At 42.7% G+C, this 21443-nt stretch overlaps 1 protein-coding gene across 2 annotated transcripts in view; it reads right to left on the bottom strand.

The window, feature by feature from the left end:
- The window catches only part of CAMK1D (calcium/calmodulin dependent protein kinase ID), a 394045-nt gene that overhangs the window by 152738 nt on the left and 219864 nt on the right, over positions 1–21443 (bottom strand). For both annotated transcript variants that reach the window (XM_081820587.1, XM_081820588.1), the window contains exon 3: positions 666–740. In XM_081820587.1, the coding sequence (XP_081676713.1) occupies positions 666–740 (75 nt within the window). The remainder of the gene's footprint in view (positions 1–665; positions 741–21443) is intronic.

Raw genomic sequence — 21443 nt, 5'->3', positions numbered from 1 at the left:
GTGTTACGTTTACATGTGTCTTACATGTTCGGGTCAAGGTTCAACCTGAATATTCAGCTTTCTTATTTCCTCCCTCTTCTGGTAACTTCCAGCATTTACTGGAATGCAGAAATCATCTGCAGGGGGTGACAATGTCACGGTCTGACCCCAACTAGACTTGTCTCACGCCTGGCACAAGATCCAGTTCAGTCCCATGTGCGTTTCTGTGCCAGCAGAGTAGATGGAAGGACAGAGCCCACAGCTACCATCTGCTGCCCTCCCCCAGGATCCCTCGAAATGAAGACAAGGTGGGAGTTTCTCCTAGAGACGGGAGCAGAGTGTCCCTCGCAGTGGGCCCACAGAAGTGTTTTCAGGAAGCAACATGTGGACCTCGCACATGAAAAAGCAAAAGAGACCCCCCGAATGGAGGCACCCTGCGACGGCCGCAGCAGGCTCCTTGATGAGGGCGAGAGATCATCAGTCTGGTGCAGTTCCTGCAGGGCAGACCCAGCCAGGCCCTCAGACTCTGTATCCGGCCCGCCGTCTAGAAGGGCACCCCAGCTCCCCGGGTCCCCGCTCCTGCTCCCACGGCTCACCTGGCCCGCTACCTCAGTTTCTTTTACCGGCCGGTGGTCCCCACTGCCCCCCAACCCCTTCCGCACCCCTCAGGCAAAGCGGGTACTTACAGCTGCATGACCAAGTACAAGTGGTTTGGGCTTTCGTAAATGTCCTCCAGGGCGACAATGTTTTCATGCTTGATCCTGAAAGAGAAAAAAGCACACACAAACAGAAGAGTGAGTATAGTGAGGCACAGAAACTTTTAAAAACAGACATCATTAGCTTCACTGTCACGTCCATGACTCCAGTCCAGGCAGAGGGAAACCAGACTGACCCCTCATTGGGGTTCTAGTCACCACCACTACCAAAGGTCAACCCAGGACTCCATGCCAACTAGACTGCTGCAATCAAAATGTGGTTCCCAGACACAGCACGGGCAGGCATCTCCTGATGGGGTGGCTGGGTGATGGACACTGGGGAGGGTATGTGTTATGGTGAGCACTGTGAATTGTGTAAGACTGATGAATCACAGACCTGTACCCCTGAAACAAATAATACATTATATGTTTTAAAAAAAAGATAGTAGGAAGGGAAAAATGAAGGGGGGGGATATTGGAGGGGGAGACGAACCATGAGAGAAAATGGACTCTGACAAACAAACAGAGGGTTCTAGAGGGGAGGGGGTGGGGGGATGGGTTAGCCTGGTGATGGGTATTAAAGAGGGCACGTATTGAATGGAGCACTCGGTGTTATACGCAAACAATGAATCAAGGAACACTACATCAAAAACTAATGATGTAATGTATGGTGATTATTATAATAAAATAAAATTTAAAAAAAGAAATGCAAATTCTCAGGCTCCACCCTGGTCAAACAGATCCTGACTCCCTGAGGGCAGAGCCCAGGAACTGGTTCAGTATGACCCTTAGATGATCTGTAGGCACAAAGCAGAAATTCGGTAGTCAACCCTGTGCTTTTCAAGCTTCAGTATGCACGCGAGCCAACACGGATTCTGGCTGCCCTGCCCATTTTGGTCCTGTGGGGCTGGGGCAGGCCGGAGCGTCTGCATTTCTAACAAGTTCCCAGGAGATGCTGAGGCTTCTGGTCTGAGTCAAGTAGCAAAGTCCTGACTCCAGAAGCGAGAGAGAGGGAAATAGCCTAATGCCAGCCCCTGGAACTACCCATTAAGAGTAACTTTTGCTCAGAAGATAAGGCTTGCTATTTATTTTAAAGCATTTGAGGGAAGAATCATTTCACTACGTACGAGCTAATGAACCCTTACCACAAGCCTTTCACTGAAACGACTGCTGAACCATACAAAAGCAAGCATTTCATATGCAGATTCCCCCAACCCCGAAAGCAGGGACTACTTACTTATTTTGTTTCCCCTCATACCTAGCATCCATCTGCTTAATAAATAAGGGCTAAATGAATGAATGATATTTAAAGGCTGTCCCTACTCAACAGCAAGAATCATTATTTACTTAGGGAAAAATGGAGGCAATTTTCCTAAGTGTGAGCTGTCTTTCCCTCAAATAGAAGTTTATAAGGTGGAACAAACCAGAATATTATCTTCCCTCCGAGCAGATGAGAGAAGAGAACAAAACACCTAACAGAGGGCGGCAATGTTTTCCTCTGATTTCTACAGCTCTGATTAGTCAACACGGGTGTTTGTAGGAGCGGAGATGACAGATTACATGAAATTCACATTTCATCTGGCTCCCGTGCGCAGAGCTACAGCCTAATATTTCCTTGTTACCACTGGTTACTTTGCTACCTGAGCAAAATAATACCCAAATTATATAAATAATTTATATAATAATATTATATAGATAATATAATAATAGTATATCATAGGAACCAAGTAAACTATGCTACCAAGGAAACCATGACAAATTAAGTTAGGACTGCTGAGATCCTAGACGTTTATGGAATGATCATTATTGGATATCCTGAAAGAATTATGACCACAAAAAGTATACAGCATACGGATGGTCCCAGTTTTTTAATTTTTTTTTTTAAAGATTTTATTTATTTATTTGACAGAGAGAGACACAGCGAGAGAGGGAACACAAGCAGGAGGAGTGTGAGAGGGAGAAGCAGCTTCCTGCGGAGCAGGGAGCCTGATGCGGGGCTCAATCCCAGGACCCTGGGATCATGACCTGAGCCGAAGGCAGACGCTTAACGACTGAGCCACCCAGGCGCTCCCCAGTTTTTTAATTTTTAAAAATTTCCAATTAGAGTCATTTCCAAGGGCACATTTTCTTTTAGCGAGGTTAATTTGGGGGTTCACGAAAAGCTTAGACTTACGGAGGGATATGAAATAGTGGGGTTTACATGAAGGGTTGCCAGATAAAATGCTGGGCACCCGGTTATGTTTAATTCTAGATAAACAACAAATACTTTTTTCAGTGTAAGTACACCCCAAATATTGCACTGTTATTTATCTGACATTCAAAAGTGACTAGGCAGCCTGCATTTTTATGTGCTAAATCTGGCCACCCTGGTTACATAAGTCACAGTCAATGAGCCTCTAAACTGAGCTTAGAGATTTGTACCTGCTGTCCCACCTCCCCTCAGATGTTGAGCCAAGAAGGCTGTTTGAGCCCTGGAGTATAGCCATTAACACAGATTCAACTATACACAAAGAATCAACTCTGTGCAAAGCCCTTGCCCAGCCAAAATAGGAGACTCTAATAAATTAAGAACATAATCCCTTCTTTGGATGCAAGGGATAGAGAAATTAAAGTCTACTTAACCTGCCATTCTTACATGAGTCCTTGCAGTGGCTGGAATGATATCGCTCCTGACTCTCCCCCTCAACTAATAATTCAAGCAGTCAAGCAGCTGTCATTTACTGAGTTTCTACTCTGCTTCTGGAAGAATACGAGAAAAATATAAAATAAGATTTTCCTCTCAAAAGACTTATCACCTCGGGCGCCTGGGTGGCTCAGTCGTTAAGCGTCTGCCTTCGGCTCAGGTCATGATCCCAGGGTCCTGGGATCGAGTCCCACATCGGGCTCCCTGCTCGGCGGGAAGCCTGCTTCTCCCTCTCACACTCCCCCTGCTTGTGTTCCTGCTCTCGCTCTCTCTCTCTCTGTCAAATAAATAAATAAAATCTTTAAAAAAAAAAAAAAGACTTATCACCCAGATAGAGAGACCCACAAAGCGGTTAGGAAAAAATTAAATGCTAACCTCTGTAGCATTGCTGTGAAGTTTAGAAAAAAGCAAGACCCCGGATGAGCCAGAAGTACAGTGAAGGCCTCAAAACATGATGGGCATCGTGCTGGATGGGTGACGTTTGAATAAGCATACTGCAGAAATTTCAAGGAAATCCTCACATGGCCTCTGAAATGTCTCTTAAGAAAAGTGGTTTAACTAACTTGTGGATGTTAGAACATGACAGAAGAAAACATTCTGGCCCCCAACAGCAGTTCTTAGGTACATTATTCCACCCTCAGACTCTTAAGATATACAAAAACCAAGCTTCAAGCTTTAGCATTGGGTACCTAGCCTGCCTTTACAAACATCAGAGGAACATCCCCCCACAGGTGCCCACCATAGATCAGGCACTGCGCCAGGAGTCCCAAGAGCACCAGGTTAGTTAGCCCTCGTGGAGCTCACACAGGTGGGCTTCCAGCTACAGTAAGGACACCTCCCAGCCAGCCTTTCTTATATGTACCAGGAATCAGCCTCCTTGCAATGAGTGGTGACACCTGGGAGCGACAGAGAACAAGATGACACCCTCTTCTCGTACTCCTGCAAATATTGGAGGGATATAATGTCTGCTTAGTGTTCTCTCCTTCCGGCCGATCAGTCCTCCTCCACCATGTTTTATATTACTCTCATCCTATTGCCGCTCTCATTGGTCCAAAACTGAGAGCATTGATCCCAGTATAAATTATAGCACCAAGAATAGGGTATTAAATAAGAGAGGTGAACTACCAACCATCATGAGTGATGTTATACTTTAGCAAATAAAGCCTAATATTGGGTTCATTTTTTTTTTTAAAGCAGTTGCTCAACTGTTGGCACCTAAAGAGTATAAGCTCCACAGAGGTGGGGATTTTTAACTATTTTGTTCACTACCGTCTCCCTAATGCCAAGGAAAGTTCACAGCAGGTAGTACTTTTGATACATATTTGTTGAATGAATGAATGAACGAATGAATGAATATTAAGTGCTGGGTCAATTAAATAACCAGATCAGTTTTACCTGAACTTCTACTAAACAAGATCTCCTTTCTTTTTCTGTCTTGAGCTTTTGAGCTTCAAGTCTTCCCTTTAGCTTAATTAAATTCCATCTTTTGGGGTTCCATGCGGTGCTTCAGATGATCAAGACTATTCTGAATTTTTATTCTCCCATCTATTATATTTACTGTCCCTCTCAACTTTGGGCCATCTACATATTTTGTTGGTACACATCCATCCCATATGTCTTTTTTTTTTTTTTTTTGAGAGCAAGAGAGTGCGCATGTGCGAGCAGGGAGGGGCAGAGGGAGAAGGAAAGAGAGAATGTTAAGCAGACTCCACGTCCAGCACAGAGCTCGATACAGGGCTTGACCTCACAACCCTGAGATCATGACTTGAGCTGAAATCAAGAGTCGGAGACTTAACCGACTGAGCCACCCAGGTGCCTCTCAACCCATATGTCTTGATCCAAATCCCTCAAGTCTTAAATGGGAACATTACCCGTCAGAGCTGGCCTCTGGTATTACACCAGAGACCCCCATCAAGATAACCATGACACGAATCAACTGACTTTCACTGCTATCAAGCTGTACACCCAGCAGGACTATCATCTAGCCCATATTTTACCATCTTATCCATAAGGAGACAATTAGATTCCTTGCTGAAATGGCATTCCTCAGTCTTACACACCATATTATACTATATAAAAGGGAAATGGAACGTTTGGGAGGATTTGTTCTTAGTAAACCCATGGTGGCTCCTAGCAACCACTAACGTCTATCTCATACCCTACCTGTTTTATGTTTGGAAAATTTGTCAACATCTCTTATATTCTTTTCTCAAACATTTCAGCTCTGACTCTTTTGTGATAAATGCAATTTCCTCAGTCTCCTGGGATGTGAGACATCTAAATCTAGGGATGAACTAATCTTCTCACTTTCTTTAGGCCCTACGTACATAGCTGTTTTATATGTACCATTTACTGAGTGTTAACTACAGGCATACCTCAGAGATATTGCTGGTTCGGTTCCAGACCACCACAATAAAGTGAATATCACAACAAAGAGAGTCAAATGAATTTTTTTGGTTTCCCAGTACATATAAAAGTTAAGTTTACACCATATTGCAGTCCAGTAAGTGTGCCATAACATTATGTCTAAAAAACCAATGTACATACAAAAAATACTTTATTGCTGGGGTGCCTGGCTGGCTCAGTCAGGAGAGCATGCAACTCTTGATCTTGGGGTCATGAGACCAAGTCCCATGTTGGGCCTGGAGTTTACTTAAAAGAATACATGATTGCCAAAAAAAAAAAAAAAAAAAAAATGCTAACCATCGTCTGAGCTTTCAGCAAGTCATAAACTTTTTGCTGGTCAAGGGTCTCACCTTGATGTTAATGGTTGCTGACTGATCAGGGTGGTGGTTGCTGAAGGCTGGGTTAGCTGTGGTAATTTCTTAAAATAAAACAACATTGAAGTTTGCTGTGATTGACTCTTCCTTTCATGAATGATTTCTCTGTAGCATGTGATGCTGTTTGACAGCATTTTACCCACGGAAGAACTTCTTTCAAAAGTGGAGTCAGTCCTCTCAAACCCTATTGTTGCTTTACCAACTAGGTTCATATAATATTCTAAATCCTTTATTGTCATTTCAACAGTCTTCACAGCATGTTCACTAGGACTAGATTCCATCTCAAGGAATGGTTTTCTTTGCTCTTCCATAAGAAGCAATTCCTCATCCATGAAAATTTTATCATAAGATTGATGTGATTCAGTCACATCTTCAGGCTTCACTTCAAATTCTGGTGCTCTTCCTACTTCCACCATATCTGCAGTGACTTCCTCCACTGATGTCTTGAGCCCCTCAAAATTATTCAAGACAGAGTTAAAATCACTTCTTCCAAACTCCTGTTCATGTTGATACTTTGACCTCTTTCCAGAATCAGAAATGTTCTTCATGGCATTTAGAACAGTGAATCCTTTCCAGAAGGTTTTCCATTTACTTTGCCCAAATCCATCAGTGGAATCACTATTAATGGCAGCTATAGACTTACAAAATGTTTTTCTTAATAATAAGACTTGAAAGTCAAAATGACTCCTTGATCCCTGGGCTGCTGAATGGATGTTATATTAACAGGCATGAAAACACCATTCATCTCATTGAACATCTCCATCAGAGCTCTTGGGTGACCAGGTACATTGTCAATGAGCAGTCATATCTTGGAAGGAATCCTTTGGGCAGGTCACAAGAGCAGGATTAAAATATTCAATACACCATGTTGTAAACAAATGTGCTGTCATCCAGGCTTTGTAAGATTAGATTTAGGATACTTCTAAGTATCCTAAACACAGAGTAGATTTAGGATACTGCTTAAAGGCCCTAGATTTTCGGAATGATAAGGGAACACTGGCTTCATGCTAAAGTCACGAGCTGCATTGGCCCGTAACAAGAGAGTCAGTCTGTCCTTTGAAGCTTTGAAGCCAGGCACTGATTTGTCCTCTCTAGCTATGACAGTCCTAGATGGCATCTTCTTCCAATAGAAGGCTGTTTCATCTACACTGAAAATCTGTTGTTTAGTTAGCCACCTTCATTAATTATCTCGGTGGGATCTCCTGGAGAACTTGCTGCAGCTTCTACATCTGCACTTGGTGCTTTGCCTTGTGCTTTGATGTTGTGAAGACAGCTTCTTTCCTTAAGTGTCATGACATGATCTCTACTACCTTCAAACTTTTCTTCTGCAGGTTCATCACCTCTCTCAGCCCTCACAGAATTGAAGAGAGTCAGGACCTTGCTCTGGATGAGGCTTTGGCTTAAGGGAATGTTGTGGCCAGCTTATTCTTCTATCTAAACCATTAAAACTCTCTCCACATCAACAATAAGCCTCTTTTGCTTTCTTAGCATTTGTGTGCTCACTGGAGTAACACCTTTAATTTCCTTCGAGAACTTTTACTTCGCCTTTGCAACTTGCCTGTTTGGGCCAAGAGACCTAGGTTTCAGACTATCTCGGCTTCTGGCATGCCTTCCTGACTGAGTTTAATCATTTCTAGCTTTTGATTTACAGTGAGAGATGTGTGAGTCTTCCTTTCACTTGAACACTTAGGGGCCATTCTATGATTATTAATTGACCTAACTTCAATACTGTTGTGTCTCATGGGATAGGAAGGCCTGAGGAGAAGGAGAGAGGTGGGGAAAGGGCAAGTCAAGAACAGGGCCGTCAGAACACACACAAGAGTTATGGGTGAGGTTTGCCATCTTGTAAGGCATGATTTGTGGTGCCCCAAAACAATTACAATAGTAACATCAAAGATCACTGATAGCAGATCACTGTAACAAATATGATAATAATGAAAGAGATTGAAATAATGCAGGAATTACCAAAATGTGACACAGAGACACGAAGTGAGCAAATGCTGTTGGAAAAAATGGTACTGTTAGAATTTCTCCACACACGGTTGCCACAAGCCTTTAATTTTGTTCATGAAAAACAAACAAACAAAAACAAAATAAATGTAAAGTACAATAAAATGAAGTATGCCCTGGGGCACCTGGGTGGTTTAGTCCATTGAGCATCTCACTCTTGATCCCAGAGTCATGAGTTCAAGCCCTGTGTTGGGCTCCATGAAAAATAAGATATGCCTGTATGTATCAAGACCATACTAAGTATTTTTCATTATGTTGTTTAATACACCAATCCTATGAAGCAGCTATCTGTGAGATAATAGAAAATATATATTGGTCTCTGCCCCTAGTTGCTGGTACAGAGCTCCTGAAATCCTTGTAATTTCCTAAGTGATAAGAACACTAGGAGTGTCTCTTGTTCTAATATTTGGTCTTTGACCCCATCCCTGACACAGGGCTTCTAAAACTTTCAAATTTCTGGGTGATAGGAGTATCTTTTGTTCTAATGAAACTATCTGAGTGGGTTCCTGGATGGCTCCTTGGTGAGGGCTGGAAAAACCAACTCATGATTGGAATCTTCACCCTGTCCCTTACTTCTCTGGAGAGGGGAGAAGGGCTGAAAACAGAGTTAATGATCCATCATAACTCCATGATGAAACTTCCATGATATCTCAAAAGTACAGGGCTCAGAGAGCCTCCAGGGGGGCAAACACATCCATATAGGGAGGGTGACACACCCTAAATTCATGGAGACAGAAGGTTCTATGCTTGGGACACTCCAAGACCTCACCCTATGTATCTCTTCATCTGGCTGTTCATCTGTATCCTTTACCATATCCTTTAATAAACTGGTAAACACAGTGTTACCCTGAGTTCTGTGAGCCACTCTAGCAAATTAATTGAACCAAGGGAGGGGTCATTGGAACCTCCACTCTCAGGCCTGTTGCTCAGAAACACAAATGACAACCTGGGCTTGCAACTGGCAACTGTTTGTGTGTTGGGGGCAGTCCTGCAGGACCAAGCCCTTAACTTGTGGGATCTGACTCTACCTCTGGGAAGACAGAGTTAGAACTGAGTTAAATTGTAGGACACCCAGATGGTCTCCAAGAATTACTTGATGGAGGGGAAACCCACACACATTCAGTGGCCAGAAGTGAACTTCTACAGTGTTCTGTGTAAGTAAAAAAGGAAGATGCATAGGGAAGAAACACACAATAGGAAAGAACTGGGGTTTTCCCTACACAGGAGAAAGTAAAATGGAAAAACTCAGTTCAGTCTATCGTTCCCCGCATTTGTAAAAGGGGAAAACTAAGACTCCAAGACGTGAAGTACATATTCCAAGGTCACACAACTGGGAATTGGAATTGCTGAGAGTCTAACTCCCAAGTCCATGTTAAAGCACTTATACTATAATTTTCTGTTAACTAAGTTATAATGAGAATATGGAAGAGCACATATAAGTTCAATTATTTGTATGAAATCATGACACCTAAAGTCAGGGTGTTAAATTTCATAACTAACGATATAATATCCATGTCTGGAAGTGTGGGGATTTGAACTATCCTGAAATCTAGTGGAAGTTCTCAAGACCCTTGGTTGTAAATATCATGACAGATAAAATCCCAGTGGGTCAAAATGAATGAGAGAAAGAGATATTCAGAAGCAGAAAGAATAGTTATGAGTCCAGAAATTATAGTTAGAAAGGGCCTAGGGCGCCTGGGTGGCTCAGTCGTTGAGTGACTGACTCTTGGTTTTGGTTCAGGTCATGATCTCATGGGTTGTGGGATGGAGCGCCTGTCGGGCTCTGCACTTGGTGGGGAATCTGCTTAAAGATTCTCTCCTTCTGCCCCTCCCCTGGCTCGCGTGCTCCTGTTTTCTCTCTCTTTCTCTCAAATAAATAAATATTTTTTTTAAAAAGGGGGGCCTTTCATCAGCCCAGATCTGCCAGTGTCATCAAAAGGAAGAATAAAATGGACAGAGAGAAGAGGCAAGGATGTCAGCTACAAGCAAATGGAAAAACCAAGGTGCCATTAACCTTGCATAGCTTATATAGCTAAATTCCGTAGTTCAGCATTCAGTCTTTCTAAAATACGGCCAAGAGGACCTTCATACATAAGGAATGTTCGTCCCCAAACAACAAACCTTTCTAAAATGCTCATATTTCAAAGGAACAATATCACTAAAAACAACTTTAGGTGATGAAAATAACCTCACTTAATTTTAATCACTTAGCATCTACCAGGACCAAAGTAAACATTAGCTGATACATCTATGTACAGAAGGTAGATGGTTTACATGACAATCTATGCTGAAGTCTCCATAATCCCCAATAAAAGACAGATGAGCTGGATAGAGGGAAGTGGGCCCAGGCTGGGGGGGCGGGGGGAGGGGGCGGGGAGAGAGAGAGAGAAGCTGAATGGGAACACAGCATATATGGGCATTGATGCAGACACAGCGTGCATGGTAACTGACAGCCAAGCAAGAAATCCCCAGAAAGAGCCAGGAAAACATTTTAAAGTTAATTCATGCAACAAATCATACCAAATGCACAAGTAGGCCCCGTTCCAAAACCCCCAACCTGGAGGGAACATCAGGACCCAGAGAACAGGCACTCTATTGAATACACATGCCTCTTTGAAACAGCCACGCCACTTCTCCCTCCAGTTAATTCTCCACAGTTCAAGGATCCCCGAATTTTGAGCTCCTTGTAAAACGAGGAATGTTAGAAAAACACAGAAGAGGAGAGAAAGGAAAGTTCAGCATATTTCACTGTCATGGCTCATTGATCTGGAGGAGGGGAGATTGTGGCAGCAATTATGAGTATTGTGAGAACTAAGAGAAGAAGGAGAAGGCAACAAAACACCTTTCCTTTGTGTGGTCATTGGAAATGGCCACTTATCTACTTAGATTAAAGGGGCCACTAGAGGATAAGAGATGGACAGGAGACAAGGTGATTATTAATGACGATAGAGGGGAGGATGGGAGGACCGGAGACAAGGTGATTACTAATGACGATAGAGGGGAAGATGGGAGGACCAGATCTCCGCGCAGAGGCTCAAAACGGAAGTTACGTCAATGAGCTGTGACTGACTTCCGGCCCTCCTCTCTCACCACTTCCGCGTTAATTGTCCAGTCAGGAGAAGGCGCTTCTCAGGTGAAAGGCAAGCCCCTTTTTCAAAGATCGTAAAGGACTAGGTCTTTCCCTAACCACCACAACGTTTTTCTAAACGGTCTGGAAAATTTAATTGTTGTTCACAAAAAAGATGCTATGGTTCTCTGGCATGGCAAATTGCCTCCAAAACATTTGAAGAATATTCTGATATCTTGCCAAACACTCTTGTTTGTCTAAGTAAACACTAGGCTTTTTGGAAATAAAGCAAACCATTTCCTCCTTTCCTGGGTCAGACTATCTCCCCCCCCCCCGTCCAGTTATAAGCAGTACAGGAAATAATGCTGAGAAAATTAGGATACTGTCAGTCACAAGGGAAAGTGGTAGAGTTGAAATATTTGCCAGATGGTATTAAAAGATAATACCTTTCCTTTTTATAACTTAACAGGCACATTCACAGATGTTCCTTCGCTTCATTCTCACAACAACTCCATGAAGTAGGCATTATTATTCTTACTTTATAGATGATCACTCCCAGTTTATAACCACTTAATTGTTCTCCCTCCCTCCCTTGCTCTTACTCTCTCACCATTCTTCATGCTGTCTCCTGAGCCATCACTCCACAAAACAGAAGTGATTAAACTTTTTGGCTTGAAATCCTTCCATAGCTCCTCATAGTCCAGGATAAAACCCACATGACTTGACACGACTTACAAGGTCCCTGTTGCTTGGTCCTTACCTGCCCCTCCCATTTTCCACCATTGCCCCACACCAAAACGTTACTGGCCCCTGGACAGCTCTCACACACCTGTGTACACCTTCTTCTCTGGCCACCTAGGTGTGCTCATCCCTCTCGTATCTTCTCACCAAACTATGCATCCTCTGAGACTTGTTCTAGATCATCCACTGAGAACCCTTTGCTATTCCTCATCTCTTGCAGGATGGATCCTCTCCCTTCTGGGCCAGCCCTGTTCTTTTATCACTTTGTTGTTGTACTACATTGCATCCATCTGTTTGCATGTACATGTGTGTACATATTTAGATGGTTTTATATGCAGAGAAAAAAAGTCTAGAAGGATACATATCAAACCAGCTACTAATACCTCAGAAAGTGTGCTAGGGTGGGAGAGGATTTTCACCTTGCAGTTTTTCTGAACTGGGATTCTTCATCTGAGCCAAAAAACAGAGAAAAATGACTCGAGGGACTATTTTCTCAGTTCTCCCAGGGAAGGTACCATTCTAGTCGCATAGGAGAGAAAGTTAATTCAGTATATACAACAAATGCCTTAGAGCATTAGGGCTCGATTCTCTCACTGAGCCCAAGTAGAGAAAGGGTTGCCAGACTGTTCTACTGCCAGATTTTTACAAAGAGGTGCTTTTTTAAAAGTTCTTGATCAAAATCATTAACATCTGGTTCACCAAAATATATCCATAACGCTGGACACAAAGAAATAGATACTAATTAGTCTAACTGCTCAAGAAATCAGGAGATTGGGTTGGGTCTCAGTTCCGACCATCTAACTGCAGGATTTTAGACAGGTCATTAAATACTTTCTGACTTGATTTCCTCATCTGTTAAATGAACATTAAAATATATGGTCTCATTAGCTACAGAAACACACACCTGTGTAGAGGTAAAATATGCTATGTATACACATGTATATATCACACTACATATAGAGAGAGATCTTGTCTATTAAGAATATAGGTTGGGGCACCTGGATGGCTCAGTCGGCTGAGTGGTGGACTCTCGGTTTTGACTCAGGTCATGATTGGGGTCCTGGGATCGAGCCCAGCATCGGGCTCCACATTCAGTGCAGAGTCTACCTGGGATTCTCTCCCTCTGCTCCTCCCCCCACTCGTGTGCTCTCTCTGTCTCTCTCTCCAAAATAAAATAAATGAAAGAAAAGAAGAAAAGAAGAAAGAAAGAAAGAAAAAGAAAGAAAGAAAGAAAGAAAAAGAAAGAAAGAAAGAAAGAAAGAAAGAAAGAAAGAAAGAAAGAAAGAAAGAAAGAAAGAAAGAAAGAAAAAGAAAAGAATATAGGCCACCTTGGGAAAGACCGGAATTCAAAATCCAAAGCTTCAAATCATCTCCGTTTGCCGCCAGCAGATGGAGCTGTAATCAATGGGAGACTAAGGAGCAAAGCCTGGTAAGTAAATCAACTACATCTTAAGAATGCAAGGCAGTTTTGTTGTTGTTGTTAAGGAGTAAGTACCACATGTGATAAGTCTCTCATTGTGAAATACGTTTTGCTTTGAATTCTTAAAAACAAACAAACAACAATTAAAACCCTTGTGCGCAGCTGACGATGTTTTCAAAAAAAAGCATCTCAGGCGTCCTTAGCGCACTGTAGAACACACGGGGTGGGGGGGCCTGGCCAGCATTCCCTGGCAGCCCTAGGGAGGCAGGGCAGGAGTCTGTATTGGTAGCCTGGGAGGGGCACCAACTTGGCTGGCTCTGTCTCTAGGGGATGGAACGCTGGTCATGTCACTTCCCAGGGTCTCAGTTTTCTCATCTAGAAATTAACTTGTCAAACAGGATCCTCTCTGAGGTCCTCTCTAATAATCAATGAATTTAAAATTACTATGAGGCAGAGTGTACTGAAGTATATAGGGGCCCCCAAAGCTTGACCCTAACCCATAGGGTTCTCTAGGATAGTGTTTGCTGCATGGAAGCGTGGATGACAACGCACGCTTTAACAGGCTCTTCTGCATCAGTAAGCTTGTCGTTAGACATGGAATAGAATTCCTTAAGATAGGAAGCCACTTACATGGAAAAGACCTCTCTCTGCTCCCACAGCCAGCCTCTACAATGCCATGGACCGGCAGAGAAATGGCCAACTAATTTGCTCCTGTCTACAATAGCTCCAGAAGACCCAGCTGAAGCCTGGTGGTCTTTAGTACAAAAGAGAAAAAAGTTAGGTCCAAAATCAGTGTGCAAAGCCCAGAGCTTGGCATATCCCAGCATTCCATGAATGTTCTGAAGAACGAATAAATGAATGAACAGCTAATTCTGGCCTTCCTAAAGTCTTACACACCAAAGGCACTCAAAAGCCGGATACCTGAATGAAAAAAAAAAAAAGTTTGAAAGGATTGACCTTATGCTTCTTTCCTACTCCTATTACCACCCAGGAGAAGTTACGTTGGGTCTCAAAATCGGCTGCATGTTCGAATTACCTGAGGAGTTTGAAAACATACTGACCCCCAGGTCCACCCCTGGAGATTAGGATATGATTGGCCTGGGATGTGGATTAGGATTTTGTAAGCCTCCTAAAGGAGTCGGATGCAAAGTTTGAGAACTAGTGGCAAATTACCGAATTAACAACAAAAACCTTGGTGTGCTGCACAAGAATTGCCCATGAGATATTTGGGAGTTGGTAATGCCACAGTCTTAGTGTTCATTTCAAATTTTCTTGCCTGAATACATTTACTTCACAATAGGTCTGATTTAAAGGTAAGGTGTCCTGAGGATAAAGGTTCAAGTCTACTTGGCCAACACATTAGTAGTCCTCTTGGGAAAAGAGTATGAAATAGAAGAAAATGTCACCTGGTTAACCGTTAACATTAGCTTCTGATGATTCTCAGTCAGGCCTTGCAACACTAAGACATTTAAGGGAATGTTGTCATTTCTTTCTCCTGATTTTTTGGGGACCTTTTGTCAAAGGGAAATATATATTTTCTGGATGTTTCAACATGAGAATAGATGCCTGGAGTCTTGGAGGATATCAAGGGGCTTGCCTGTCTCAGGACAGAGAGGAGGCCTTGTAACTTTGATTTACTAGCTCTGCTGATATCAAAATACAGCATGCCAAGGTGTTCCAAGGTCACTGCAGATAATGATAATGCAAATTTAGAAGCCATGCCCATATGAAATACTGCTGACATAAAAGCAAGCTCCACTTGCCTGGACTGCTCTCCGAAGCTTCATGACACACAATCTGTGCCCCAGATGGAAGACTCTGGGCTGGAATTCAAGAGGCATCTTAGATGCATCCAGCTCTGAACCCTTGGATTTGAGTGAGCAAAAAGAAAAGGGGACCAAAACAATGCGTTGGTATCTTGGGAAAAAAACATCATTTCCTTTTTTCTTTCCTACCACGAAAGCCGCATGCTTTCCCCACGCTGATCCCCAGAGTGAGGATCCCGGGTTTCACCACTTGAACCCAAGACCATGCCAAGCCAAAAGGTGCCCTCCCTGGCAGGTTCCATGGCACGGGCCTGGCACAGGCACAGCCTTCTTGCTGACACAGGGACCCAAGGGTGCAACCCATGGGACAGTGGCCTACACCCACTCCAGATAATGAAGCATCTGGGGCCAGGTGAGCATCGCACTAAGCCTGCTAGCATACCGTGCCATTTGTTTATACAGTGAGAAGCAAATGGTAAAAGAAAAAGATGGGGTGGGAAAGAGTAAGAAGCAAAATAGAAAAGGTTGTCTGTCTTGGACAACCGTCTAATATCCACTTTCAGACTTTGGAGGGTTGAACGTGCACTGTAAAGTGTTCTTCGCTGTTCTAGGAAAGTACCCACATTCAAAGATAATAGTGCAGAATCGAGCATTCTTTAGTTTTTTTCACATCAGTAATTAATGCTGTCACATAATCTGTTCATATCAGACCCTGGCGTCACAAAATCAGGTGCGTTCAAATAGAAAACACCACTTTTTTTCAAGTACTCACATGTTGGGAATTCATAAGGGTGTTTGTGGTTGGTTGGGTATAATATATGCATTTTGTTTTATTCCTTAATTTTTTAGATTTATTTTATGTTATTTTAGAGAGAGCGTGCATGCAAGTGGGGGAAAGGGCAGAGAGAGAGAATTTTGAAGCAGACTCCCCGCTGAGCACAGAGCCCCACGTGGAGCTTGATCCTATGACCCATGAGATCATGATCTGAGCCAAAACCAAGAGTCAGATGCTCAACAGACTGAGCCACCCAGGTGCCCCAATATATGCATTTTAAAAACACAGAGATCATCTCTGTGGGTGTGTGTAGTAAGGGCAACTCTGTATTCTTTCTCCATAAAGCAAGAGCCATCTCTTCATAACTGAGATTGGAGTCATGATTAGAAAGAACGGCATGTTTTGTTTTGTTGATGATATTTTAAAAGGTGTGTGATATTCACATCACCTTTCCAGCTTACAGTTTTATGGGAGATGGATATTAAATGCTGAGGCAGTTCAGAATTTATAGTTTTATTATGTCCTACTCATAAAAGATTATAATAACCCAAGGGATGTCAGTTCTTAAGAAATTTCCCAGGGTGAGCTCCAGGGCTATGTGCAAATTCTCAGGAATGATAATATAATTGACGATTGTGAATAAAACAATTGCCAGATCACCCAGCTGTCTATTCCCGCGTTTGGCAAGGGAATTAAGGAAAGCAACTGCACCACGAAGGATGAGGGGATGGGAGAAATCCAGCCACGTGGATCGTCCCCACCGATGACACAAAGGTAGCCAGAAAGGGGAGAATAGCAGTGGCCACACTCCCATGCCCGAGCAGAGCAGCTGATGTGTCCACTTGGTGGCCACGGTGTGTGAGCCACGGAGCGGGGAGGCCTGGGCCAGGTTCAGGTCATCCTCAGGCCACCGGGGGCATCTGAGGTGATTCTGCTTTTTTTTTTTTTTAGAACCAGGCATAGAGAGATTTTTCCTCTAAGCATCAGAGCATATTAGTGCAATGGCTAGACTTCACTGAGGTCACTTTTGGCCAGTGCTTTTCAATCTGGTTTCCCCCGGAGCCTCCAGGTTCTCAATAAATATTTTAGAAACTGCAGTGAAACACAACTAACTGCACAGGCCCAAGTGCAACACATACCAGATGTGAACCCACAGCAGAGAGGGCCAATGTGTTCGCTTATGTCCTCGTTGACAGGATTCGTAATGACGCTTTTATAAAATTAAACTTAGAAATTCACTCTGATAAAATGCGACACTTCTGACCTGTTTATGTTTGGGGGTTCTATATAAGAATTTATGTTTTAAAAGGGTTCTGCTACTAAAAAAATGAAGAGGGAAAGAAAACAACAAAACGGGGAAAAGGGAAGGAGACAGGAAACTAGTGCAGTAAACAACGCAGAAGTGAAGTGAAAGGCTTCTTCCCTAGAAGACTATTAATAAACTTTCAGATACAATGGGAAGTCCTGCCTCTCAGAAAGTTATTCCCGAAGATGCTAGTGTATTTCTTCTTCCTCAATCTTTGGCCTCTTTAGAGTTTTGGGTTTTGGTTTTTTTTTTAAGTTAGGTTAAAATCAGGAAGAAACTGTCTGCCCTCTTTTTTGGGGGGGGATTATTTATTTGAGAGAGAGAGTGCGCGCACAAGCAGGGGGAGAGGCAGAGGGAGAAGGAGACTCCCCGCTGAGCAGGGAGCCCCAAGCAGGGCTCAATCCCAGGACCCTGGAATCATGATCTGAGCCGAAGGCAGACACTTAACTGACTGAGCCACCCAGGTGCCCACTATCTGCCCTTTTGTACCCTATGAATAGTATACCATGTGCTTCCCCAGGGAAGAACAAATAAATACAATTTAATTTTTTTAAAAATGAGGAAGAAACTAATAATGCAACAGTAGGGACAGGTAGGGTGGTAAGGACAGAAATACATACACGCACGCATGCACACATACAAACATGCACACACATACATACATGTACACAGTTTGGAGGCCACTGTCCTTAAGCCCAGTCTCAAGTCACAGTGTTGGGTCCACAGCACTGGCGTTCCTCACCCGAGGCTGGGGAACAGCCAGCCCTGTGTAACCCACTCTGCAGGCAGAGAACCTGGCAGAATGATTTATCTCAGGGAAAGGGTGCCAAGAACATTTGAGGGGCAAAGAAACAGAAAGAATAAGGGCGTGTGTGGAGGAAGGAGCAAAGCGTGTGCCTCCTGAAAAGCACACACAAGCCTGAGTCAGGATTATTTCCCAGTCTCCTGATGCAAAAGCAGAAGGCAGCCGAAGGCCCTGCGTGGATGTGTGCTGCTAGATTTCAGGAGCGTTAGGGAGTGGCAAGCTCTACTTGAGGGAATGAAGACTGGCAGTTCGAGGATCTTGCAGTAAGGAGGAGGAGTTAAAAGAACCATCTGGTGGCTTTTCCTCTTTTCTGTTTTTTTTTCTCTCTCTCTCTCTTTTCTTGGGGGAGTGAGGAATGGGGCTGGTGGTGGATGTCGCATTTGGAAGTCTAACATGGTTAGATGATGGTTTGATGATGAATAAACACGGAGAAGTTTTGCTTGATAAGACAGTTCCAGGAGCCAACATGTACTCTGGGTGTTGGCAAGTTTGGGAAGGGGAAGACAAGGAAAAGAGCATACCAGAGGGAAGGAACAGCATTTGCACAGACATAAAAGAGTGAGGTGTGCTGTGTTGGGACATAAGAGTCCTCAGGTGGGTGGGGGTCAGGGGAGATGGGTCAATGAGGGTCCACTGGGGAACATGATGAGGGGCTTTGGTACCAAGTTCAACAGTGTGAAGCTAAAGGAACTAAGAAGCAGTTTGCAAGTGTCGAGATCCAGCTCTGAAAAAAAGGAAATAAGAGTTTTTTGTTTTGCAGGGATATTTAAAGTGAGCAATGTGAAAGAGTTCCTTATAAACCATGCTTGATGCCTTACCCCATCTCTCCTACAAATGGCGTAACTTTAAACACGAAATTCACTTTACTCCGCTCCACTTTTAATTTCCCAAGTGAAAAGTTCATATGCATGTTTCTCTTTCGTCACGAACAAGCATAAGAAGTCAATTTGACCATAGTGTAAATGTCTAGATATCTTTGGGGACTGAGGCTAATTCAGGAACTCTTAATAGGTAGTGATGGAAAGACTAGAGTCTTGCGAAATGTCAAGTTCATGACTCTTTTCGCTGATACTTTTTTTCCCTCTAAAAGAAAAGGGGACTGTGAGAAAGAAAACATTATCTGTCATTATCTGAGGTTTTGTTCTTCAGAGTTTTCCTACATCTCCAGATTTGGAATACCATTCACTGCTGTTGTCTCCAGAAAACACACCGTATATATTGGAAAGATCTTTTTTTTAATCTTCGTCAACCACAAACACTTTGAATAGAGAAAATGCCAGTTACTTAATGGAATTTCTGATAATCCAGAAACCCACCTAATGTTCCTTGGGCTCCTATCACACAGCCTCTGGCCATTTATTAGTCTGGCCTCTCTTACCTTTCAGAGGTCTATCTATCTGCTCTTTTTCTTCTTGACTGTCATTCAAACTCGGTACCTAATAAAAGCAGAGACTGAAAATCAAGGCAGTGGACCTCACGGCTGCCTCTCTCTATTAGTGTGTGTTCAAACCCGGCAAAGCACAGATCTTAAGAGATACCAAGTAGACAAAGTGTCTCCCAATGAACACATGGCCCCTGATCTCCATATATATTGGAAAAGAATCTTTGAAGTGGAGAATAAATAAACAGAATAACCCTAAAGTCTGTTTAGTGGAGTGGTGGTGAGAGCCAACTGATCACCAAGCTCCCGCCTGTAATATACAAAGCACGTACATTCCCAGCTCTTACTCAAACACCATTGCTAGGCCGGTGGAACCTGGGAACCATGTATATTTTTAAAAGTCCTCAGCAATTCTGAAAATCAGCCAAATCTGAGAACCAGTGTTCTAGCCAGCCCTCCATTTACAGATGGAAAACTTAGGTGATTATCCAATAAACTCTGAGCTAGTTATAATGACAATATGTCCCAGTAGATAATTGCTTGATATTCTATGAAGAAACGATTCTTTTGTATAAAGTAATAAATCGAGACAACACAGTATTAAGTGAAATATGTTCTAACTCCTACCAGGTTTGAATTTTGGATTCTCAGATTCCTTTCAAGGTGGTGGGATGCGGAGGATCTCTGGGGTCAAAGTGGAGGGCACATGCACTGGGTGGGAGCATCTCCTTGGCCCTGTGTCCTTGACCCTTGCAGACACCTCACCCAGGAGAAGGGCAGGACCGGCACAGGGCTGGAAGGGACCCGTGAACTAGGGCTCTTCTTGCCTGGGATCAGGACAGAACTGCTTATGAGGACAGAACCTGCCCCGATGAAAGCCAGCCTCTTTCCCTCTCTGTGAATATATAATATTCACAAACGTAACGATGTATATAGATTTCTACGGTGATAGATTTTCTACTAAGTATTGGCATACAGAACATTTTGAAGGAACTTGTGTATTTCTAATAAAAGGAATCCAGTATGACAAAGGATAGAGAATTTCTAAAGTTTTAAAGTAATAGAATAATTTCCTACAATTCAGTCGGATGGTAGCATTTGTTTTCTTGTTCAGCCTCATATTTTTTGAAATCACTATCATGTGTTTCTCCAGGCAGGCCACTGGGTTAATCATGCTTCATTTCAATATCTTATTGGAACAAGAGAAAATGCTAGGAAGGGCCTATTATCCTTATTCTACAAGGAAGGAAACTGAGATTTCAGGGGATTTAATAATCGGCCTGAGGTTACTCATGTGGCACATCCTGGACTCAAAACCCTGAGTTTTTCCTCTTTTTATACAGGAATTGCCTTTGAAATGAACATATGGATGTATTTCTCCATATTTCTTTAAGAAAAGTTAATTTCCCCAGAGAAATAGGGGTTTTACTACTTGTGTAATAGCATAACAATATTATTTACGTAACAAGATTTTTTTCATGTTTCTACTCTATCTGTGATTGTGGTAAGAGAGGGTTCTTTAAAGCTACACAAGTCAGACAGGGAGAAGCTATGAACTATTAAAATGAAAGAATATTAAAGAGCCTCACTGACATTTCAGGAAATTACTATCCTAACATCCTTGAAAAAACTATTTTAAAATCGATTACAAGAATCCTTCACTTCAGAAATCACCTCTCATACTAAGATTCAAGGTTTTATCCAGTTTCTGGATTAAAATACTTAACAGAATGAAAGAGAAGAGTAAGTAATTTTTCTCATAGAACTTTATTTTCTGTTTAGTGGAAGATTCTAAACAGAAGCTATTTATGATGTTTCAATTACTTTAAAGAAAACTAAGCATGTGTGAGAAATTATAGAAATTCTTCAAATAATATGGAAATAATTGAAATAAAGCCAGGGGCGGAGCAAGATGGCGGAGGAGTAGGAGACCTGGATTTCATCTCCTCTCAGGAATTCAGCTGGATAGGGATCAAACCATTCTGAACACCTACAAACTCAACAGGAGATCGAAGAAAGGAATAGCAACAACTCT

Source organism: Leptonychotes weddellii, chromosome 5, assembly GCF_054177405.1.
Source record: "Leptonychotes weddellii isolate Sample4059 chromosome 5, ASM5417740v2, whole genome shotgun sequence".
NCBI classification, from domain to species: Eukaryota; Metazoa; Chordata; class Mammalia; order Carnivora; family Phocidae; genus Leptonychotes; species Leptonychotes weddellii.
This window is presented reverse-complemented; position numbering and strand designations above follow the sequence as displayed.